Here is a 26,777-nt window from a genome sequence, read left to right as displayed (position 1 = left end):
TCAAGAAAAACTTACAAAAGCTGTGTTCTATCTCGGAAACCATTCGGAATTGGGCATACGTCCATATGAAGATTTTGTGCAGAATCATTATCACTCCTCAAGGCATGTACCTTTCCTCCTGACTCACGCTGTATTTCTAGCCACTAGCTTGTTGTCTCATTTTAATTTTGGTAGTGCAGATTCCTAGATTTTGGACTCTGGTATGACACATTATGTTTCACCAAATAAACGGTATTTCTCTACATCTGAAAAGTTTCCGAGTCCACAATATGTACAGACAGATCGGAAACAATTTATTTTTGCACATGCGACTGTCAGTATTCATATTGAAATATTCAGAAACAAAAGGTGGACACCTGCTTTGCTTGAAAATGTCTGGTATGTAACTGATGTCAGACACTAACTTTTCTCTGTCCGCCAAGCTACACAACGTGGATATAATGCGACTTACGATAACAAAGGTGTTATCATTCGGTAGTACAGTGAAACAGTCATAACAGGAAGATAGTTGGTTCAGTACAGATATGAACATGCAAGTTTGCGCTTCGAATACACATGTAATGATTAACATAGCAACTTCAGAAGAACAATTACAATGTTCGCCTGAGAGACTCACTCATAAGATTTGCCTTCTCGTTTCGATGTATCAGTTAAGTCCCCTGACACCACATCGTTTTGTAATGGATGTGTTCTTGGCAAATCTCGCCATAAACCATTTAGCCATCACAGAGATCGTCCAAAAACTGTCGACTGGTTGATCAATGCAGACGTTAATGGACCCATGTCTGTTGACTCTATAAATGGTTTGCGTTACTATGTGATTTTCAAAAATGACTATTCTCGTTTTGTTTGGATAAATTTCATGCGAAATAAATCTGAAGTGGCTAACAATTTGAAAACATTTTTGAAGGAGTGTGATGCTGTTAGTCATAGGGTAAAAGTATTTCGGTCTGCAGTGGAGGAGATCTTAATGACAACTTGGTAGCTGCTGCGCTACAAGGTCGTCGTATTGAGTTTCGTCTTACGTGTCCAGACACTCCTGAGAAAAATGGTGTTGCTGAACAAGCAAATCGACAAATACAATGTGTGATCAAAAGTATCAGGACACCTGAAAATGACTTACAAGTTAGTGGCACCCTCCGTCGGTAATGCTGGAATTCAATGTGGTGTTGACCCAACCTTACCCTTGATGACAGTTCCCACTCTCGCAGACATGCGTTCAATCAGGTGCTCGAAGGTTTCTTGGGGAATGGCAGCGCATTCTTCATGGAGTGCTGCACTGAGGAGAGATATCGATGTCGTCGGTGAGGCTTGGCGCGAAGTCAGCGTTCCAAAACATCCCAAAGGTGTTCTATAGGATACAGGTCAGGACTCTGTGTGGGCCAGTCCACTACAGGGATGTTATTGTCGTGTAACCAATCTACCACAGGCCGTGCATTATGGACAGGTGCTTGATCGTGTTGAAAGATGCAATCGCCATCCCCGAATTGCTCTTCAACAGTGGGAAGCAAGAAGGTGCTCAAGACATCAATGTAGGCCTGTCCTCTGATGGTGCCACGCAAAACAACAAGTGTTGCAAGCCCCCTCCATGAAAAATACAACCTCACCACGACACCACCGCCTCCGAGTTTTATTGTTGGCACTACATACACTGGCAGATGACGTTGACCGGGCGTTCGCCATACCCACACCCTGACATCGCATCGCCACATTGTGTACCATGATCCACACGTTTTTCCACTGTTCAATCGGCCAATGTTTACGCTTCTTACACCAAGCGAGGCATCATTTGGCATTTACCGGCGAGATGTATGGCTTATGAGCAGCAGCTCAACCATGAAATACAAGTTTTCTCACATGTCACCTAACTGTCATAGTACTTGCAGTGGATCCTAATGGAGTTTGGAATTCCTGTGTGATGGTCTGGATAGATGTCTGCCGATTACACATTACGATGCTCTTCAACTGTTGGCAGTCTCTGTCAATCAACAGATGAGGTCGGCCTGTACGCTTTTGCGCTGTATGTGTCCCTTCACGATTCCACTTCACTATCACATCGGATACAGTGGACCTAGGGACATTTAGGAGTGTGGAAATCTTGAGTACATATGTATGACACAAGCGACACCCAATCACCTGACCACGTTCGATGTCCATGAGTTCCGCGAAGCGCTCCATTCTGCTCTCTCACAATGTCTAATGACTACTGACAAGGGAACCTCCCCCTCAGCTTGCAGTTCGACTCGACTCTTTTTTGACTCACAAGGGAACCTCCCCATCACACACCCCTCAGATTTAGTTATAAGTGTGCACAGTGGATAGGCCTTGAAACACTGACCGAGCGAGGTGGCGCAGTGGTTAGCACACTGGACTCGCATTCGGGAGGACGACGGTTCAATCCCGTCTCCGGCCATCCTGATTTAGGTTTTCCGTGATTTCCCTAAATCGCTTCAGGCAAATGCCGGGATGGTTCCTTTGAAAGGGCACGGCCGATTTCCTTCACCATCCTTCCCTCCCCCGAGCTTGCGCTCCGTCTCTAATGACCTCGTTGTCGACGGGACGTTAAACACTAATCTCCTCCTCCTCCTCCTTGAAACACTGAACACAGGTCAATCGAGAAAACAGGAAGAAGTTGTGTGGAACTACGAAAAAAATAAGCAAAATATACAAACAGTAGAATATTCAACATCAAGGAGAACGTGAGGCCTAGAGCGCAGTGGTCCCGTGGTTAGCGTGAGCATCTACGGAACAAAAGGTCCTTGGTTCAAGCCTTCCCTTGGATGAAAATTTTAACTTTTTATTTTCAGTTTATGTGACAAACGCGTATGTTTTCATCACTTTTTTGGGAGTGATTATCACATATACGAGAAAACCTAAATCGGGCAAGGTAGAAGAATCTTTTTAGCCATTCTCCAAGCGTACAAGTTAGGTGGGTCGACAACATATTCCTGTCATGTGACGCACATGCCGTCACCAGTGCCGTATAGAATATATCAGACGTGTTTTCCTGTGGAGGAATCGGTTGACCTATGAGCTTGCGATGAAATTTTTTCGGTTCGTATTGGATAGGCACGTCCTTTCGTCTACTAATCGCACGGTTTTGCGGTGCTGTCGCAAAACACAGACACTAAACTTATTACAATGAACAGAGACGTCAATGAACGAACTGACAGATCATAACTTTGCGAAAATAAAAAATTAAACTTTTCAGCCGAGGGAAGACTTGAACCAAGGACCTCTAATTCAGCAGCTGCTCACGCTAACCACGGGACCACGGCGCTCCTGATCTCGTAATATCCATGATGATGGATATGTTGCGCATGGACTACTCAGTTTGTATATTTTACTTATTTTTTTCATAGGTCCACACAACTTCTTCCTGTTTTCTCAATTGATCTGTGTTCAGTGTTTCAAGGCCTATCCACTGTGCCAACTTATAACTAAATCTGAGGGGGGTGCGATGGGGAGGTTTACTTGTGAGGTAGCTCATATGGAGTACCTGACAGTAGTTGTCAGCACAGTGCACCTAATATGAAAAACGAATGTTTTTGGAAGTGTCCAGATACTTTTGACCACATAGTGTAGTTGTATTAACTCCCTTGATGTTAACCTCTAGCAAGTGACCTAAATCATTTTGGGCTCCTGCATGTGAGACAGCCGTTTTTCTACTCTATCGTACTGGGAAGTCAACTATTGAAGGTAAAACGCATTTCGAATTGTGAACTGGCAAAGTGTTTAACAGTTTTAACTATCTACGAATTTTTTGATCAGAATGCTATGTTTATTTGCCAAAGAAATTTCGTTTTAAGTTCGATTACAAGGCAATACCTGGCCATTTAATTGGCTACGTGAATGACAAAGATGGCTACAAAGTGTGAATTCCATCAAAACATCATGTGATGAAGTCACAGAATGTTGATTTTCAACCATAAAAGCTATGTACAACTTAAAATTGGATTGAATTGGAATTTAATTCCGTAACTAAAGAAACAGGAGAGATCGTGATTCTACTGTTGATCAGATGGAAACTAGTGACCAAGAATATTGGAATGAGTGACCAAATGGTCGTCCAGAGAAATACGTCTCCCAGAAAAATAATATAGTGACTACGAATTAGGATACCAGCCACACCATTCTCAAGAAGCAAATGCATTACTTTGCCTGACAAAAGCAATCTGTGAATAGCTTTCACCAACAAACTTCAAAGAAGCTATATGAAGTAGTAATCCCAATTAATGGTTTAAGGCGATGAAAGAAGAAATGAAACCATTTGAAGAAAATGATACCTGGGACTTTGTAGATGTTAGACTGTGATATAAACCTGGTGGATCGATTGATCGATATCGTGCTGGCCGGCCGCGGTGGCCGTGCGGTTCTAGGCGCTCCAGTCCGGAGCCGCGCTGCTGCTACGGTCGCAGGTTCGAATCCTGCCTCGGGCATGGGTGTGTGTGATGTTCTTAGGTTAGTTAGGTTTAAGTAGTTCTAAGTTCTAGGGGACTGATAACCACAGCAGTTGAGTCCCATAGTGCTCAGAGCCATTTGAACCATTTGATATCGTGCTCACTTGATTGTGCGCAGTATGTTTCACCATGCCAGACTTGATTATGATGAAACTTTTAGTCCAGTTGCTCGTTATAATAATAATAATAATAATAATAATAATAATAATAATAATACATATTTTATTGTCTTTAGGCCATTACAGCAATTGACAATGTCAAATGAAGATATAATTTACAACACACTGTGTTAAAATATTGACTACTGAATTATTTTAACTTATATTCCAGTAAATGTACAGTGGGTCATCTATTGGATTACTGCATTTTACAGTTGAAGAATTCATTGATGTCATAGAATGGATGGGCATTAAACCATTCATGCAATCCTTCTTTGAATGTATGTTCAGGAAGATCCTGTATAGCATATGGCACCTTATTAAATAGTTTGTGCCCTGCGACTTCATAGCTATTCATTGATTTTCATAATCTGTGGTAATGTGTGTATATGTGCTTGATGCTTCGTGTATTGCACCAATGTACATTTTCTCTACGTTTCACATCTTGTAGGTTATTTTTCGTATAGATTAAGACACTGAATATATAGAGGATAATTACTGTCATCATTTTTTGTTCAGAAAATAAGGGTTTGCAGTGAGCCTTATGTGAATTATTTGTAATTATCCTTATAGTTTTCTTCTGCAATGATAGGATGTCATGTATATGACTACAATTACCACACAAGATAATGATATAGGATTTTATACTTTGGAAAAATGCAAAATAAGATGATCTGACGTATGTTTCAGGTACACAATTTCTGAGTGGTCTTAAGAAATAAATTACTCTAGATGGCTTACTACTAATACAGTTTACATGTTGGCCCCAGGATAGCTTTTCGTCTAAATAAACTCCCAGGAATTTAACATAACTAGGGTCATCGATAGTAGCTTGTCTCTTAGAGTGAAGATTATCTGCTGAGTTTTATTTTCATTTAGCAAGAAACCATTTGCCCTGAACCAATATGAGTTAGTGTATTTTCAGCACAAGTTTTAAGATCTTTAAGATTGTTACTGCTATGTATAAAAGTCGTATCATCTGCATACAATACAGTGGTGGATTTAATAAACGAGAGGAGGCCATTGATCTTTGTCAGAAACAGGAAGGACCCCAGTACAGATCTCTGAGGCACACCTACTTTAACATTTTCTATATTTGACATTTCCTTACTAACACAAACTACATGTTTACGGTTATTGAGATAAGCTTTAATAGTCTGAGACTGTTTCCTTTGATGCTGTAGAATTCTAGTTCCTCTAGTAATGACGTGTGCTCAACACAGTCAAAGGCCTTGCTTGTGTCACAGAATGAGACCTGAGCAAAGCCTTTGTCCTCAAAAACTTTGTGGATGTAACTGACTACTGTGTCGATTGCATCAATGGTAGACAGATTCTCCCAAAACCCATATTGTGTAACATTAATTATTCCTAGGTTCTCAAAGTGAGATAATAATTGTTGGTACATGATGCATTCTATTACCTTGGAGAATGCAGGTACTATTGAGGTAGTCCTGTAAGTAGATGGAGAGTCTTTATCTCCCTTTTTGTATACTGGGACGATCCTAGACAGTTTTAATTCATCAGGAAGATATCCCTCAAGTAAGCACTTGTTTCGCTGCAGTCTGGAACCGCATGACCGCTACAGTCGCAGGTTCGAATCGTGCCTCAGGTATGGATGTGCGTGATGTCCTTAGGTTAGTTAGGTTTAAGTAGTTCTAAATTCTAGGGGACTGATGACCTCAGAAGTTAAGTCCCATAGTGCTCAGAGCCATTTTTTAAGCACTTGTTTATGGAATGGGTTAAAGGCTGCAGAATGCAGTCACAGAGTTTTTTTAGCAGGTTGCATGATATGTCATATATATCTAAGCTATCAGATGATTTCAGTTGTTTTATGACCCCTTGTGCAAATCTAGGCGATACTTCAGAGAAGGTTAGCAAGCTTGTGTTTAGTGACTGTATACCCCAATTTTGAGAGAGTAACTCTGATGGACTGATGTCTGGTTTGATAATTGTCTCTCCTATTTCTTTCACTGAATTAATAAAAAACTAATTGAGTATTTTAGGTGGGATATTAATTTTGTCTTTTTTAGTACCTGTGGCAGCACTGTTAATTATTTTCCAAGAATTTTGCATTTATTGGTGGAATTAAGTATGCTGTTCACATTGTAGGTTTTTTGGTTTGCAGGACAGCTTTTTAGTATTCATTCCTGCATTCCACATAGGCTGATTTGGCAGTCAGACCTCATACTATTGTATATGTTGCTCAGTAACAAAACTTGTTTGTTTATACCTGTCAGTTATTTAGTGTACCACATATTTTGTCTGTTTTGAGGTCTAGATTTTTAGCTGCTGACTGTTATTTTGATTTTCTTCATGGGAATACTATGGCTAAATAGCAAATATTATTTTGGCTGGCAGGTCATTACTTGATGTGTAATGTCCATCGAGACTACAATGGCCAAACCAGTCTCTGTCAGCAAATGAATTATGAAATGTGTTATTTTTATCCTCAGTTACGGGTCTGGTAATCACAACTGTTGGGACAGGTCTGTTTGTATTACTCCTGTTGAGGGGAATTTTACTTGCATAGTTTAGAGATACAGGGTCATGGTCTGAGAATGGGAACACTACAACTTTGCATGTGTTTTCAGTGGTCTTGAAGTTTACCAAGATGTAATCTAAACATGCTTTGTTTCTTGTGGACCTGTTATTGACATGATGTAAATTGTGTTGGCTTAGTAAGTTTTCTAGCTCTGCATTGCCATTACATTTAGGAACATCAAAATCAGCATTCAAATCACCTCCTATCGCAATATCGTAGTGTAGCCATTTAATATTACTTAATTCATTCAGTAGCATGTCCATTTTTCTAAAAATACGTTAATGCTTCCCTTTGGTGATCTGTACATGGATACTACTATTAGTTTATGACTATTAATGATTATACCCATAACTTCAAAGTGCTGTTCATCACACAAGGAATTTAGGCCAAGCTTGGTTATTGTGCAATTGACTGACTGATTGGTATAAATTGCCACACCACCTCTAATGTGCTCTTTCCTACAGTAGCTGTTTACTATACTACAGTTGTCAAATTTGGTAACTGAAAGTTCTTTCTCATTAGCCCAGTGTTCACTCAGACAAAAAATATCAAACTGGTTATCAAGACCAAACTCATTTATGATAAGTTCTTTATCTTTCAGTCCTTGAACGTTAAGGTATCATATTTTAAGATCTACACTCTTATTGCTCACACAATGAACACTATGGTGATTGGTTTCAACTCTTTTACAAGGCTTATCTTTTGGATTTCTACATCTTGTTGCCTTTTACTAAAAAATTGTTCACTTAGAGTGTGTAACGTCTAGTAAGAAACAAAAACAACATATTATGTAGTAATTAGAAAATTAGGTGTATCATATTGTGTCACTGTATAAAATTATGTATTTTTTTTTATTATTTATTTTTGAGAACGTCTGCGTCGGCGAATAATGAAACCGCCACAGAAGATAAATGTCGAACAGAGATTAAAAAAGGAATTAGTATATAATACGTGATGTATATTAATGTCTTTGTCTTCCTAATTTGGATGTTGTGCGAGTAAGATCTCCTGTGTTGTCGTAGAGAGCGCTAATGTAGCATTCTTTTGTCGAGACTAAGCAATGTACGCCATTACGGGTGAATTCACAAAGGTCTGTAATCACTGCGATATTTAAATGTTTTAATAGAGTTGTTTAAATGAAAACTTGTATTATTAATTGTTAAAGCTTGCTTGCCTATTATCCCATCCTGTTGAGACATTTTTCAGTTATATAAATATTATCTGTGGTGCTGAGCTGCGTGGAGAACGAAGAGCCGCTGCCGCGGCGTATTTAAACGACTTACAATATAGTCGAGCATACCGCAAGGAAGCGGTAAAATAATAGTAAAATAATATTATTTCTTTTAGCTCCCAGACTGGCAGTGAAGATCAGCAGATTTTATGATGTGTTGCAGGTTGACGCGGGCTGCTGATAGAATATAATTCACAGTACCAATAAGTTAATGTACCTTCAAAATCGGATAGGAATCTTGCTGTGCTCCGTTCTGATCTGGCAAACTTTATAATGACAACGTAATTTTTTTTAATGAGAGTCTCATGTTCTTGGGCTGGTCGTGGTATGAAATAGTATCTTACCGAGAAATAAAATCCACTGCAACCTTGTGTTTTTGAACGATCATACGAACTGTAACATCAGTGTTCATAACAAAGTAATTTCAATTTTCAATAATTATGAAGTAGGGAAGATATATTGATTCTTAGCATGAGTTACAGTTACGAAAAATCGTTCCTTAAATTGTAGGCCAGATACAGAACAATAACAGTTCAATATATATATATATTATTTCGCTAAAAGGTAATGATGATAAAGAAATTCAAAGCACAGCATTGCTAAAAGTATTTCACGTAACTCTTTTCATATATGCGTTGTTACGCCAATATTCATAATTAAATAAACAAAAGAGCAACAATTTATACAATTCAGCGAGTTTACGTGAAACTGGCGCCCCACGTTGGGCGCCAGTTTCACGTAAACTCGCTGAATTGTATAAATTGTTGCTCTTTTGTTTATATAATTACGATTATTGGCGTAACAACGCATATATGAAAAGAGTTACGTGAAATACTTTTAGCAATGCTGTGCTTTGAATTTCTTTATCATCATTACCTTTTAGCGAAATAATATATATATATATTGAACTGTTATTGTTCTGTATCTGGCCTACAATTTAAGGAACGATTTTTCGTAACTGTAACTCATGCTAAGAATCAATATATCTTCCCTACTTCATAATTATTGAAAATTGAAATTACTTTGTTATGAACACTGATGTTACAGTTCGTATGATCGTTCAAAAACACAAGGTTGCTGTGGATTTTATTTCTCGGTAAGATACTATTTCATACCACGACCAGCCCAAGAACATGAGACTCTCATTAAAAAAATTACGTTGTCACTATAAAGTTTGCCAGATCAGAACAGAGCACAGCAAGATTCCTATCAGATTTTGAAGGTACATTAACTTATTTATACTGTGAATTATATCCTATCAGCAGCCCGCGTCAACCTGCAACACATCATAAAATCTGCTGATCTTCACTGCCAGTCTGGGAGCTAAAAGAAATAATATTATTTTACTATTATTTTACCGCTTCCTTGCGGTATGCTCGACTATATTGTAAGTCGTTTAAATACGCCGCGGCAGCGGCTCTTCGTTCTCCACGCAGCTCAGCACCACAGATAATATTTATATAACTGAAAAATGTCTCAACAGGATGGGATAATAGGCAAGCAAGCTTTAACAATTAATAATACAAGTTTTCATTTAAACAACTCTATTAAAACATTTAAATATCTCAGTGATTACAGACCTTTGTGAATTCACACGTAATGGCGTACATTTCTCAGTCTCGACAAAAGAATGCTACATTAGCGTTCTCTACTATAACATAGGAGATCTTACTCGCACGACTCTCAGATTACAAAGACAAAGACACTCATATTCATCACGTATTATATACTAGTTCCTTTTTTAATCTCTGTTTGACATTTCTCTTCTGTGGCGGTTTCATTACTCGCCGACGCAGACGTTCTCAAAAATAAATAATAAAAAAAATACATAATTTTATACAATGACACAATACGATACATCTAATTTTCTAATTACTACATAATATGTTGTTTTTGTTTCTTACTGAACGTTAAGGTATCATATTTTAAGATCTACACTCTTATTGCTCACACAATGAACACTATGGTGATTGGTTTCAACTCTTTTACAAGGCTTATCTTTTGGATTTCTACATCTTGTTGCCTTTTACTAAAAAATTGTTCACTTAGAGTGGTAGCACATCTACCATTGTGTGCCTACTCTTCCCTCATTGTGATGGTATTGTAGGTGATGCTGCTATTACAGGAATTGATGGAACTGTTGTTATGGTGTGTGGAGGCACTGTTGTGGCATCTGATGACTATGGAGATGTGGTTGTTGCTTCTTCTTCTGCTGCTGCTGAATCCTGTAGATGAAGTGTGGTAGGTAATGCTGCTGCAGCATTTGTTATGTGTGGAGGTACAATTTCTGCACCCACTGTTACTGCTGCTTTAGAAGTAACCATTTCTTCAGGCTCTGCTTGCGTTAAGGAAGGAACTAGAAGGTCAGCAATTACTTCTAGGTTGTCAGATGCTTCCAATATCATGCTGATGTTTTGGCACAGAATCTTCTGGCCTCTGTTATTATGGTGCATTCCATGTCTCGTGTAACAGTTTCTTTGCAGGGAGTCCAGACTTATAAATATACCTTTTGGTAGGCCCTGCAAATCTTTGGGTATTGCCTGTTTGCATATAGGATTTCCACATCACACATGACCATTCCAAAAGATCATGCCTATGTGGAATTCCGACTACAGAAACTGATTTCTCTTCTGTTGAATTTAGTATTGCCTTAAGGTTTCGTGTTGCACTGTAGAGATCGTTTTTATAGATAATATTGGCTCCAGCTATGATGAAAATATGACGATCATTTTCAGTTTCTATGTTTCTAACGAGTTCTTGGATGGGTGCACTTGGTTTGACAATACTAGCTTCTTGTATACAATGATTGTAACGTAGATTTTTGCAATTTCACGTCCATGGGTATCAGAGTATGTTTTCACTTTGAGTTTGTCTTCACGTTTATTGTGGAAGTTTCTTCTCATCTGCTTGTCGCTATATAGATTCGTGATGTTGTTATCACAGTTTTCCGTGGATGCCACATTTAGTGGATGAAAACGGTTGTTTGTTACCACATGGTTTCTACAGTCACTAGGTTTCACACGACCAAGTATTTTTGGCCTAGTAAAGATTTGTTGCCTTGTTGCTTCTGCCTTTATATCTGTGGTGTCACCGCCAGACACCACACTTTCTAGGTGGTAGCCTTTAAATCGGCCGCGGTCCGTTAGTATACGTCGGACCCGCGTGTCGCCACTATCAGTGATTGCAGACCGAGCGCCGCCACACGGCAGGTCTAGAGAGACTTCCTAGCACTCGCCCCAGTTGTACAGCCGACTTTGGTAGCGATGGTTCACTGATTACATACGCTCTCATTTGCAGAGACGACAGTTTAGCATAGCCTTCAGCTGCGTCATTTGCTACGACCTTGCAAGGCGCCATTACCAGTCACTATCGATGCTGTAAAACATGTACCGTCAAGAGCGATGTTCACCAATTACGGATTAAAGTTAAGTATTCCAGAAGCTACGTACGTTTTTTACTATTCTCATTTCCGTGTCCTGTTCCAGACCTCACGCCAGCCTGCGTGAGCTTAAACGCGTGCCTTTCAGCTTCCTCCTAGTGGATTGGCTGTCTTGCCAATCCACAACAATATCTATTTCAGAGCACTCGTTTATTGTAGTTCGGACATTGAAACTGTTTTTATTGCCGCGGTTCATAACATTTGTTGTATTTATCACCTTTTCGCTACTTTGTTCCTTGATTGTGCTAGTCCTGTGCTCCCAGTTCTGTGTTTTACTTGCTTTGGAGATCGGGATATTACGCGCCTTTTTCAGTTCGGCATTTTCCTTTTCTAAATGCGCAATGTCCCGCCTTAGTACATCTACAATTCATTGCAGACTTGATACACGTTCATTTAGCTTCACTATTTAATGGTTATAATTTACGTATGCTCCGCTTTTCACCGCACAGCTGTAACTTTTGTTCATTTTCTCACTATAAACAACCGCACCGGACGCCATCTTATGTCTGTCTGTTATGACGCTATTCGTGCTGTAATAGCGATTGCAGCAGAAGAAAATTTGAAATTTTATCAATTCGATGTTAGAACGGCATTTTCATGTGGTGACTTGGATACAGAAATATACATGGCTCAGCCGGAAGTTTTCGACGACGGGTCAGGTCGTGTTTGTCGCCTAAAGTAATCATTGTATGGACTTAAGCAATCACTTCGTTGTTGGAGGAAAAGTTTCATTCATTTATGAGAAAAAATGGCTTTATTAGTTCGGCAGCAGATCCTCGTAATTTACGTTCGACAAAGCAAAACAGAAAAATTGCTGATTGCTAATTTATGCCGATGATGGAGTTATTGCAGGAACAATTGGAAGTGAAATGAATTCATTTTAAATGTGTTAATATCTGAATTCAAAATAACATTGGGATCCTTAGACTAATTTTTAGGTATGCAAAGTGAGCAACGAGAGTCTGGATTGTTTATTTCACAGCGAGCATACACAGAGAAAATTCTACATCGGTTTAACGTGGCTGATTCAAAATCATTAAAAAACTCCCTGTGATAATGAACAATTAGACAGTGAATATAGCAATACTCTTGGCAACAAAGTTCCTTCTTGTTCGGCTATGGGATCTGTTGTAGCGTAACAAGCTAGTCACGCCACACTGAGGAGGAAGCCGAAAGGCACGCGTACACACACGCCGACTGGCGTCAAGTCTGGAACAGGATAAGTTATGACTGCTATAAAGAAAATACGTAGCTTTGGAATATACTTAACTTTTAATGCTTCCTTTGGTACATCTCTCTTGACTATACAAATGAGACTCGTAAGATACATGCACTGATACAATTGGCGCCTTGCTAAGTCGTAGCCATTAACTTAGCTGAAGGCTATTCTAACTGTCTCTCGGCAAATGAGAGCAAAGGCTTCGTCCGTATAGTCGCTAGCAACGTCGTCGTACAACTGGGGCGAGTTCTCGTACGTCTCTCGAGACCTGCCGTGTGGTGGCGCTCGGTCTGCGATCACACAGTGGCGACACGCGGGTCCGACATGTACTAATGGACCGCGGCCGATTTAAGCTACCACCTAGCAAGTGTGGTGTCTGGCAGTGACACCACAGGATCATTAATGTACCTGGCATGCTCGACTCGTCCAGATCTCGCTTTATGCTGTTTCAAAAGTTGCTCGATCTACGGCTAAACCCACTTCTTCTGATTGGAAAGCTGTAAAACGCATTTTCAGATATCTTCACAGTACTTCAGACTTAGGTATCTTCTGGCAGTAAACTTTGTGCCAATGCTGATGCTGACTTTCCTGGCAACACTAAAACAAGGCGATCAACAAACAGTTTTGTTTCAATGACTGGTGATACAGTGGTATCGTAGACATCTCAACTGCAAATACCAGTAGCGCTATCTACCATTGAAGCGGATTTCGTTGCTGCAAGCGAAGGAGCCAAGGAATTAGAATGGCTCAACAGACCACTGTTGGAGGTCAGTGGAAAAAGAAACATGCACGAATTGTTCACTGACAATGCAAGTGCCATTAAATTAGTAAAAGCCCAGAGTTCCACAAACGCTCTAAGCACATCGAAATAGGGTATTATTTTGCGTGAGAACTCTATCAAAATGGGGATATCAATGTAGAATATGTGTGTGACATGTGACATGTTTACAAAGCCTTTAAAGTCATACAAATTTAAAGCAATTTGTACCAAGATAGGACTTCATAACTAATGTGTTTTGAATTCTTATTTTTTATTTATAAGTTCTTCAGTGCACCACAGTTTGATTTAAGGGGAAGTGTTAAAGTAAATAAATCAGACCTGTGCATTTCCTCTCCTCTCCTACAGTGGTGCCTGGTTTTGTGTTGTGCGAATTTCTTTGCTCCTGAGAGTTTCTTCTATTTTCTATGCTTTTACTTCATGAAGCTTTTATTGTTGCTGTGAGTCATCTTTTAGATATTAAAGAAAGAAGATCACTATTCCAAAAAGTGTTGTGTTCTTGCTATAAAATTATATCCTAAGTTAACCCACAACAGATCCCTCAAACAAAAAACCGTTTCCAGTTCTTGGAAGAAGGAATGGGTCACTTCTCTCTACAAGAACGATGGTAGTAGTAGTCCACATAACTACCGTCCAATATCCTTGACATTGATTTCTTGTAGAATCTAAGAACGTATTCTGAGCTCAAACATAATGGACTATTCATTACACTGTGAGAAGTTGAAAATGCTAGAACAGAATGAACTTCTCAGTACCAACCAGCATGGATTTCGAAGACATCAATCATGTGAAACCCAACTCACATTTTTATTACTTGACATACTGAAAGCTTTGGATCAAGGCAACCAGGTAGCTGCAGTATTTCTTGATTTCTGAAAAACATTTGACTCAGTACTGCACTTGTGCTTATTACCAAATGTACGATCATATGGGGTATCAAGTGCTATTTGTGACTGGATTGAGGACTTTTTGTTAGGGAGGGCAGAGCATATTGTCTTGGATGGAGAGTCATCGTTTGGATGGAGAGTCATCGTCAGATGTAAAAGTAACTTCGGGTGTGCCCCAGGGAAGTGTGTTGGGACCTGTGGTGTTCACACTGTATATTAATGATCTTGCAGACAATATTAATAGTAAAATCAGGCGTTTTGCAGATGATACAATTATCTATACTGACATACTCTCTGAAAGAAGCTGCAAAAATATTCAGATTTTGATAAGATTTCAATGTGGTGTAGAGATTTGCAACTTGCTCTAAATGTTCAGAAATGTAAAATTTTGTGCTTCACAAAACGAAAAAATGTAGTACCCAATGAGTCACTATTGGAAACAGCCAACTCATACAATACCTGGGTGTAACACTTAGTAAGGATATGAAATGGAATGATCACATAGGTTCAGTCATGGGTAAAAAATGTGGCAGTCTGCGATTTATTGATAGAATGCTGGGGAAGTGCAATCAATTTACAAAGGAGATTGCTTACAAATCACTCATGCGACTGGTTCTAGAATATAGCTCAACTGTGTAGGACCCATACCAGGTAGGACTAACAGGGGATATTGAACATATGCAGAGAAGGGCAACATGATTGGTTACAGGTTTGTTTAATCTGTGGGAGAATGTCACAGAGACATTGAAGGAACTAAACTGGAAGTCTCTTGAAGATAGACATAAATCATCCTGAGAAAGTCTATTAACAAAGTTTTAAGAATCAGCTTTAAATGATTACTGTAAAGGGATATACTACAATCCTCTATGTATGGCTCACATAGGGATCACGAGGATAAGATTACAATAATACTGCATGCACAGAGGTACTCAGCCAATCATTCTTCCTGCACTTTGTACATGAATGGAATGGTAAGAAATCCTAATAACTGCACCTCATGGTGGTTTGCAAAGTATAGATGTTGATGTAGACATCATAATACATCTGCTCCCATGACAGCCAACAAGTAGGGTATGGTGGGGTAGTTTTCATACATAAAACTGGAGTGAGCCTAATTAACAAATAGCCACACCACCCCCATGGCAAGCTGAATTTTTGTCAAATAACTTTGCTTTGCTATAAGAGTAATCTTTTTTCGCGCAGTTATATGTATTGTGAATCAAATTATTTTCATATATCATTTATAGCAGCATAAGTCTAGAAAATGTGGCAGAAAAATTCTTTTTAACTTTTCGTTTCATCAAATTTTATTTTAAGTTTCCGTTGCACCAGTGCATCAACAATAGCTAAATTTTCTGCAGAGTTATCAACTTGTGTTAAATGGTCTTCAAACAAGGAATAAAATTTGTAGATTGCACACCATACATAAATAGAACAGGAAGAAGCCTTAGTTTTTGGCGCAATTGGACGTATCCTCCGCTACATGCCTCAGGGTGGTTTGCAGAGTATGGAGGTAGACATACACATTGCTATAAATGACGTGTGCACGTTAATTTGGATCACTTTAGAGGGCAGGTGGCATAGGTAGAAATAAGCAGATGTTAAGCCTCTATTCAAGAAAGGGGATAAAGAGGTACCATCAGACTACAGACCGATTTCACTTTTGCCAGCATTCTCAAAAATTTTAGAAAAAGTAATGTACAGGCAGCTGCTCAACCATCTGACCACAAATAACATATTATCAAGAACACAGTTTGGATTTCTGAAGGGTTCTGATATCGAGAAGGCTATTTACACCTATAGTGAAAATGTACTTAATTCATTAAATAACAAATTACAAGCAGCAGGTATTTTCTGTAATTTGTCAAAGGCATTTGATTGTGTGAACCACAACATCCTTTTAAGTAAATTAGAATTCTATGGTGTCACGGGCAGTGCTGCAAAATGGTTCAAGTCATACCTCGATAACAGGAAACAAAGGGTGTCAGTGCAAGAGACTAGTGAATTAAGTCATCAGTCATCATCAGAATGGGAAGAAATTACATGTGGTGTCCCACAAGGATCCATCTTAGGGCCATTGCTTTTTCTTGTGTACATTAATGATCTCTCATCAGTTACACTGCCAGAAACAGAGTTCGTTTTGTTTGCAGATGACACAAGTATTGCAATAAATAGTATGTCAAGTGTAGTTCTAGAAAGATCTGCTAATGATATTTTCATGGATATTAATAAATGGTTTAAAGCCAACTCACTGACATTAAACTACGATAAGACTCACTATATGCAATTCAGAACCTGTAAGAGGTTTCCACCCAGCATATGCATAAAATACGAAGAAGAGCAGATAGAAGAGTCTTAAGCCTCTTAAATTCCTGGGATTACAATGTGATAATAAATTCAGTTGGGAAGAGCACACCACAGAACTGCAGAAATGCCTTAACAAATCTGTATTTGCAATTCGAGTGTTAGCAGACATAGGCGACATAAAAATGAAAAAGCTTGCATACTTTGCCTACTTTCATTCCATAATGTCATATGGTATAATATTTTGGGGTAACTCTTCAAGTCAAACAAAAGCGTGTAATACGTATTATTTGTGGAGGAAATGCACGGACGTCCTGTAGAAACCTCTTCAAAGAACTGGGTATACTAACTACTGCCTCTCAGTATATTTACTCATTAATGAAATTTGTCCTAAATAATATATCTCTTTTTCCAACAAACAGCTCAGTTCATACATACAATACCAGGAACAAAAATGATCTGCACAAGGACTTAAAAGCACTTACTTTAGTTAAAAAAGGGGTCCACTACTCAGGAACACTCATCTTCATTAATTTGCCAGTAAACATAAAAAAATTAGTTACAAATAAAGATCAGTTTAAATGGAGCCTGAAAGACTTACTAGTGGCCAACTCCTTCTACTCCATTGACGAATTTTTTAATAGAAACAAATGATGTATTGTATATATTCATACTATTAGTATTATTATTTCAGCTTAAAAAAAATTGACATGTTCTACATCCACGAGGATCTCCTCAGCACGGATCTATGGTAAAAAAACTAATCTAATCTAAGCATGCTACGCTGTACATTTATTGACCTGCCAGCTTAGCCAAGAGCACTAAAGTGCTGCTTCCTGGACTCTGGTAGGCGTGCTGTCACCAGATCAAATCCACCTGGTGGATTAACGATGAGACCTGGTGTGCCAGCTAGCCTGGATGTGGTTTTTAGGCGGTTTTCCACATCCCACTAGGTGAATACTGGGCTGGTCCCCATGTCCCGCCTCAGACATTTGAAACACATTTGCGATATTTCATGGTTTACACTAGGTGCAGACAGATGGGGTACATTGATTCCATCCTGGGGGGTACGGGGTGGTGGAAGGAAGGGCATCTGGCCATCCCTTCAATTATCATTGCCAAATTCGATGGGAACCACGCCGACCCTGCAAAAACTGCGGGACAAAGACGCAAGCAAAAGAAGACTGTTCAACTGTGTGTGAAATCTTATGGGACTTAACTGCTAAGGTCATCAGTCCCTAAGCTCACACACTACTTAACCTAAACTATCCTAAGGACAAACAAGCACACCTATGCCTGAGAGAGAACTCGAACCTCCGCCAGGACCAGCCGAACAGTCCATGACTGTAGCGCCTTAGAGCAAAAGAAGAAGCTGTTACACATTTATTAGTGAAATTAAGCTGCATAGTAGATACTTAACCAGTGGACACATTGCAGCCGCTATCAGCCAACTAAAACAACGAACATTTTTCCTTAAAGTAAGTAATTTCTAGCATTTGTAATGTTTGGGCATTAAGTACAATGTTGTTTATTCACATTGGTACCAATTATCTCCAATGTATTGTCAAGCAGCAACAAAATTTGTGTTACCAAAATCAGTGCTAAAAGCTGATCAAATTTTTTCATCATATGCATATAGTATAAATATGTAAAAGAATACAGGGCGTTGTTGAGGAAAATGGTGTCAGGAATAATTAAGAACATCTTCAGATAATATTTTGTATGGCGTGTTCTCCAAGGAGTGCGACCACAAGTGGGAAGCAAAACGTTTGACTCAATTTCATTCATAATATTCGATGTTTTTGGAAAGCTTGCAACTCTCAATCATTCTGTAAATACGGAATGAAACATTACACCACTTAGGTATTTTTTCATGTTTCGCACGATGCATTTCGAGAAATTCTCATAGTCATGATCGAGAAATTCTCATCGTCACGATAAAATATTTTCATTGGTATATTTGCGTAGTGTTGCCGATCTTGCGCTGTAGCCGTTTTTGTAGTTATAAGATACAATGCCTTCTCCATTGTGCAGAAAACCACACACACGCAAACCACCACTCATACTGTTTGTGATACTTAACAGTGTGTGTGTTTTTCTGCATAATGTAGACGGCAAACTATGTTATATTAACCTCAAAAAGACGACACAGTATAGGGCAAGAGAGGCACAACAGTCATACAAACAGTACACAAATTACTGCTGTAAAATTTTCACATGACAATGAAAATCAACTCGAAACGCTTATTGCTAAGCATGAAAAAAATAAGTTCCCAGTGCTTTGTTTCATTATTTAATTCAGAAACATTTGGGCAACACGAAGATAATAGAATTGTTAACTAGCACTACGTGTGCTCAAACAACAAAACACACTAAGTATGCATTCGAGCATAGCGAGTACTACCAATGGTTGATGTAAACGCAAAGGGTTCCGACGGTCGAAACAATCGAAGGTGCGCATGTGGAATAGAGACAATTTGAAAATGGTTGAACTTGGTTGTGATAGCCTTACTTGAACGAACCAATTAATTGTAGACATTTCTATTCAGCAGAAAATTTCTCCAGTTCCATTGTAACTAACGGTTGGGAAATTTGTAAAGTATAAATTATTAAATGAAAATGTAACCAAATTCGCAGAGATTATATTCTTCATGGTTTGGGTCTGTGGTATCAAAGTGTTATATCTGTTTCTTAGATTCTGTTGTGCTCATGTGCTGTTTGTATACAATGTGAGCAGAAGATGGCAAGTGCTCACGTGTTGGATGAGGTTAGGGAGAAGTTTGAAAATTTTATCAAGAAACCAGAAAATTACTTGAAGTAAGTGACAAATTGAAGAGTTCAACAATTTTTTGTGTTTTTTGTTGTTCATTTCCATCAAACGCAAAAAAATTATTTTATTTATATCTTTGACAGGGTTCAGAATGAGCTAGCTGATAGTATAAAGTTGCTAGTAAAGACTTTATATGATTACACGAAATCAGCAGAAGATGGATCATGTGGAGACGCTTTACCAGAGCTTATTATACAAGACTTTGACGAAGAACAAATTTGGCAACAACTGGAACTTCAGAATGAAGCAGTTTTTGGCAACTTCATTGATAAAATTGCTTTTTTTACTGCGTGCAAGAAGCGATTACAATTCCCGACGACTAGGAGCATTGAGGACGATTCGTTCACGACAGACGATAACCCAGAAAACCATCAAAGCGCTCGTCATGAATCGGATAGTAGTGAAAATGGCAGTGACGACGAGGTTTTCTCCGATCACGGAGACATACGTGTTAGGAAACCGAAGAGCGAAGAAGAGGATTGCTCCTCTGACCCCTTAGAAGAGAAAGATGCAGAAGAAAGCGAATCACCAAGACGCGGCAGAAATATGGCAAAGTTACAGAGAGGTATGTAGCCTATGTCCTGGAATTGTGTTTCTGTTATTTGTAGTTATAGTGTAATACTTAGGACCGATGTTTGGTTGGATCTTAAGTTGTCACTCATTGAATGTGTTTTACATTGACCAACGTTCCTCCCTTGCAGCACTATATAGTATTTTATCAAGTTTTACTATCGCTGATGACTTCGATTTTCATTTCATGTATCAGAATGTTTTTGCGAGCAAAATATTTTACTAGCCACGTTTATTATCTGCTTAATATTTAGGCCTACAGAAATTTGTTCACGCAGCAAATAGTTTTTGGGAACCCCACAATTCGATATTGTCAAAGAAGCTATTTGCAGTACTGGTAAGAATTAAGTATTTGACCCCCGCCCACCCCTTGCATTTTTCAATATGGCTGTAAACATTTTTTTTCATTATTTTTTGGAGGAATATGTATTTGATGGTTTTTTCGATCTATTTTTGTGTTGTCATGTTTAAGTAATGACGTCATAGTCGTGATATGGAAGTTGTTCTGAATGGTCATTTCCGCCATATTGGTGACATCATTGGTGAAAGTAGACGAGTGGAATCGGACGTTTCCGTTTAACGTATAGGTCAACAGCAACCACCGATACCACACTAAGTCTCAAAACGTTCACAACCACCACACTTAATCATGCAAAAAAAAAAAAAAAAAAAAAAAAAAAAAAAAAAAAAAAACCCTAGAGAATCAAAATTGGAATCGAACACTTCCCTTGAACTGTTATCCTTCAAACTTTAGTAAGCTTCATTTCTTTACGAGACACGTAACACTTCACGACTTAAGCCAACAGGTCGAATAGCTGAAGAAATTTTATTAGAGACAACCCACTGCCCCTCATCATCGCTGACAGTCGAAAACCGTTGACCTTGTCAGTCATATCCATACCTATCAAAGAGATAAACAAACTGATTTACCAAAATTCACACACGAGAAACAGAAAAAAAAACTATAACGTCGACACAACAGAACCAAAATTGTTAACTCACTGAAAAATACTCCGCATATAGTACAGTCACCACTGATACCACACACATGCAATGCTACCATGCAAATGAACCCCATATGCCACATAACACGCTAACCACAAACACACCGCCAGAGAGAACCACCGACCGCAACAATACGCCACCTATAAACACGCCACACGCGCAAACTAAACCAAAAACATCACCTAACGCACAACATATGAACACACCGCCAGAGAGCACCACCGATCACATCAAAATGGCACCTACAAACATGCCACTCTCACAAACTGAACTCCGCACCATCCTGACATCAGACACCACAACGGCCTTACGTCACGGGTGGAATCGGACGCTTCGGTTGACTCGCTTAGGCCGAATCATTGCCTTGTTTCTCAAGTTCTGACAGGACAGAGTTTGTTGAAAGTGAGTCAAAAGCTTTCCCAGAATCCATGAAACCAGTACAATATTGTAATTCATATTCATTTTTATGTTCTATAATTTTGTACACATCTTGTAAGTGGTCCATTCACAACTGTATCCATTTCCAACTTGTTTTTTTTGTCATACACCATGTGGCCCTAAATATCTGGGTACCTATTGTGTGATGCCTGTTGTATGCTGATAACGTATGAGTAATATGCAAGACCACCTTTCACTGGTATTCTAGCATGTTATCTTCAGGGACTGGCCTTCAAGTTAGTTCTATTACACTGGAGATGGAATTAGTTTTTGTTTTTCCTTATGCAAACTTGCTGCTCCTGTAATTTTGGACAAAATGTTACAACTACGGTAAAGGCTGTGTAAAATGATCCCTCACAGTTGCATTGGGCTGTGTGTGACAGCTTCATGTGCCCACCTCAACCAGTCATGTAATGCAATTCCGTAAACATCCCTATGCGAACGCTTCAGAGTTATCACAGCTCTATAGAAGGCTACTGTCTTGCATGTAGCTATATGTACTTCGCTGCTGGAAGCTGACAATAGCACTACTAGTTCTCGGGGATCTTGTTACGCCGTCTCAGCTATATTTATAAATAACAACAGCTCCATGTGCAGTTATTGGAACTAAGCTAATGTGTGTATTTCACTACATTTTTTTTATAAAATTGTTCACAAATTAGTTAATTAAAGTTTAACTGTTTCCATCTATATTGCTTTCAATTAATTTACAATGCTTTAATATTTGAAAGATCATGATGCATAAATGACAAGAGAACAATAGTCAATATTCAAATTTTAGTGGACTGTTAAGGCAGCCAGTCCACAGTGAAGTAGCCGAAAGGGCACGCGTCAACTCACGCCGTCTGGCGTTAAGTCTGGAACAGGATTCGTAATGAATGTGATAAAGAAAAGAACATAGCTACTAGAACACTTAACTTTTATATCGTCCTTTGGTATACAGCAATCTTGATGAGACAAGTGAGACTATCTTGAAATAAATGCAATGGTACAAATGGCGCCTTGCTAGGTCGTAGCCATTAACTTAGCTGAAGGCTATTCTAACTGTCTCTCGGCAAATGAGAGAAAGGCTTCGTACGTGTAGTCGCTAGCAATGTTGTCCGTACAACTGGGGCGAGTGCTAGTACGTCTCTCGAGACCTGCCTTGTGGTGGCGCTCGGTCTGCGATCCTGACAGTGGCGACACGCGGATCCGACATGTACTAATGGACTGCGGCCGATTTAAGCTACCACCTAGCAAGTGTGGTGTCTGGCGGTGACACCACACAAATGACAGTTTAAAAGCTGTTATATTCAAACTGATCATCCACAAAGAAAATGAGCAAGTCTAAAATTGCCTACAGCTCAAAATTTGGAAATGTTCTGACATTTGCGCATGTGGTGTAAAATGTGTGCTTGAATTTCTCAAGAACGCAGATCTAGATGTGGTTACATTTTTGAAACAGCAACTTGCAGTTCTGCTTCCAGCTGTAGTTGAGACCTATGTTTTCTACATCTACATCCATACTCCACAAGCCACCTGACGTTGTGTGGCGGAGGGTACCTTGAGTTTTGTCGTGATTAATGCCATTGTGGAAAATGTTGACTCGCACGTAAGTTCATGGGAAGGGTAACAACTCACCCACTGCCCTTCTTGCTAATTTGGATATTCGTTTTGAAATGTCCTGTCACTTGAGAGTTTTATTAGCTCCTCTTGTTCTGCTTTTGACAATGGTCTGTTGTTATCGTATTGAACAGATTATGGGTCCAGTCATACTCAGGTGAAAGTCCTGGAAATCTATCATCAAATTGTTGACGAAGGTTTTTGATATGTACTACGCCACCTGTACTGGTTTTTCCTACATCCAGCTTATTTTCCTTTACAAGATCATTCATACAAGAAAAACTATTGCTGTGGCTCTACTCCATCTGAGTATTCTAAAGTCCAAATTTTCTCACGGCTGCGTGCACTTTATCATTTATAAAGACTTTAGGCTACTATTTTGTCTTTGAAGTGATACATTAAGATCATTCAGTTTCTCAAAACTATCGGCCAACTAGCACAATATTAGAAGCCGTTTTGCACCTAAAAACAGAGCCGTACTGTAGGACTCCTGTTCAGTAGGAAAAGGTGTTTGTGTTTCAGCTCCACAACCCAATGAAAAACTTTACCTTGAGACAACCAGTGTACTCAAGTGTGCAATACAAGTGGATCATGAGTAGAACCCATCTCCTTGCAAAGAATGGAAATAGCCTAATGTTTAAAGTTCATGCTTTCACAAAATTTGCAACGCTGACTGTATCATTCAGCATTTTATTGACTTCTGGTTGTACTACTTTAGAAGGCAATGCTTTTCTGTGTATCATGAAATGTGTGAATTGTGCCATGAACCCCATTTTAGTTTCAGTAAATGCTGCCACTCAACTGGTGTGTATATCAACAGAATTTGTTCATGAAAGGAATTCACAAGCTACAAAATATCCCCACCTGTAGTCCCCCCTTCCAGGGATTTACAAAATGAAAGTTCTTGTGTATTTCATCTTCATAACAGTAGTGTACAAAAACAAGAAGCTGAGAAAAACTTTTGACATCAGTACAACTGTCAAGTTGCAGGGTGAATTTTTGGTTGTCATAAAAATGTGGTGGCAACTGTTTTTTCGTGTCAGTAGCTTTTGGATTAATATGAGTCATCTGAGAGTGGTATCAACTTCAGACTCTCACCAAATTTCTCCATGTATGATTTTTCACATTTTGAGGGCTGTGGGGAAAAGTAGTTTCTCGCCAATAATATGTAGTGATTTGGATTTTGCAGTTAAGTAGGATACCTCTAGGGATGCTCGTTTTCTTTTAAGGGAATCTGACATTTTCTTTCAGTTGTTGGTTGTGATGAATAAACAATTTGATGGATTTTCTTATGTAGTCTGAATGATTTGTCTGCAGATATCTCTTCAGTTTTGCATGCTTTAAGTTATTGCTGGCAAAAATCTCTAAACAAAGAAACACTGTGGCTGTTACTCATGATTCAAAATAATTTGGTAAAGCCTAATATTGGGTAATCAACCTGATATTTATGCACTTTCGTTTTGCATTTGGAATTAATGTTATTGATAAGTACAGGGAAAGATATGAAAGAAGAATGTTCTTCAGTTAAATTTGAATCTTCCTCCTTATTAGGACTACATACTTTTGAAAGAGAAGAGGTAGATGGTGAATCACTTCCATGGAATCTGTTGCCACCACTGCGAATCAACCAGTTGTCCATGGGAATGACAGGACTTGCATCACTGTATTTTAAATCCAATTAACTACTTCCACTGAACATGCTCTAGAGTTCAGCCTCTCTCTAGCTCATTACCTTTTCAGTTAACTCCAGAAACCTGACTTAAATTGAGTGTTCAGTCACAGTTGCTTTGATTAATAATCTATTCTTGTAGTCATGGCAGTATTATGAAAAGGATAGATTGCTACTCACCACATAGAGGTGACACCAAGCTACAGACAGGCATGACAAAAAGACTGCTATAGACTTCAGCTTTCACCCAAAAGCCCTCATCTAACACACACACACACACACACACACACACACACACACACACACACACACACGTTTGTCGCCCTCCTTCCTCATTCTGAGGACACCTGAGTTACAGGCCTATATGTCTAAGCAAAAGATTTTTGGAATTTGCTGTCCCCCCCACCTCCTCTCCCACCTCCTCTCCTCTCCACTCAGTTCCTCGCATTCCCACATAGGTCTCATTAATTTGTCAGTTTTTCTATTTTAGTGATGTCATCCATCATTTATTCGTGGAAGCCCATATCTCCGCCATGTTATGATGTCTTTGGGCTATTCGCACTAATCATGATGTACTTGTCCTACAATCATGTTGCATCAAACTAGATAATTAAATTAATACGTAGCCTGCATTCATCCATTCTAACAGATAACAAAATGCACTGTACCTGCATGTTGGAGTAATAACCTAGCATAATATGGAGTGCAGTTGTACTCCATAGTGTATCCTTCTTAGTATTTCTTAGACTTTCACCATTAGAACAACTGTCTTATGTGGTGCTTCTTTTGCTTTATTTTAGAACACTAACAACAATTTAGCTGTACGTTACTGAGTTGTAACCTGGTGAAAGTGTTTATACGGCTATCAAATAGCTTGGCAGGTTAAAGTTAAGAATATGATCGGTGCAGGCATCAGTATGTTTCTTCCACATGTACATACTCTTGTACATGTTAGCCAGTGGGAGGATGTTGTGGGGTATTCAGTAAGAGGTTAGAAAATAGACAATGTGTTCTAGCTCCAAAATTGATGTCTTACAAAGACATAATTTGCTCATTACTGGCCCTCATTTTTTGGAAAATACAACACTGCTGAAATCGGGAAAAGAGAGCACACTTCACCCCTATAGGACTTTTGACATCACCCATCACCTTTGACCAGTAATGCTATACAAAGATCCATGATGCATCACAAGCATACTTTCAAGATGGCGACCAGTAATCTCAAACATTTCCATGACATGAAAATATAAACCTCAAGTAGGTACAGATAGTACAAATTCTTAATGAAAAATATTGAAGCCAACAAGACTACTTTGTGTGTGGGGAGGGGGGGGGGGGTCCACAGGATGAAACTAAAATCTAACAGAACTGCAAAATCACGTTAATAGTAAAATGTACAAAATGCAATATTGACATAAACAAGAAAAACAATAGTTCCAAACAAGCAAAAAATGGACAGTGAGGCAACTGGTATCGAAAACATCAGATGAGCTGTATAGCTCATCTTGAAAGACTGTTACTGCTACGAAGATACAAAAACAGGTTGCTCTACACAAAACAAAAAGCAAGATCAAGACACATGGCTATAATTTGTGAAAACTAATGAAAGGTGATACTGTCAGCTTCAGTTGACCTATGTAGTTTT

The 26,777-nt window shown here is 38.9% G+C and overlaps 1 protein-coding gene across 1 annotated transcript in view; it reads left to right on the top strand.

Annotated features, from left to right (window-relative positions):
• The first annotated feature begins 19,717 nt into the window (after window positions 1–19,717).
• Window positions 19,718–26,777, top strand: part of LOC126262745 (U3 small nucleolar ribonucleoprotein protein MPP10-like) — a 75,901-nt gene continuing 68,841 nt past the window's right edge. The window contains exons 1-2 of the mRNA XM_049959554.1: window positions 19,718–19,835; window positions 19,932–20,413. Of these exons, the coding sequence (XP_049815511.1) occupies window positions 19,759–19,835; window positions 19,932–20,413 (559 nt within the window). The 5' untranslated portion in view covers window positions 19,718–19,758. The remainder of the gene's footprint in view (window positions 19,836–19,931; window positions 20,414–26,777) is intronic.

The sequence above is a fragment of the Schistocerca nitens genome, chromosome 6 (assembly GCF_023898315.1).
Source record: "Schistocerca nitens isolate TAMUIC-IGC-003100 chromosome 6, iqSchNite1.1, whole genome shotgun sequence".
NCBI classification, from domain to species: Eukaryota; Metazoa; Arthropoda; class Insecta; order Orthoptera; family Acrididae; genus Schistocerca; species Schistocerca nitens.
Note: the sequence above shows the minus strand (reverse complement) of the source record. Positions and strands in the feature narration are given on the sequence as shown.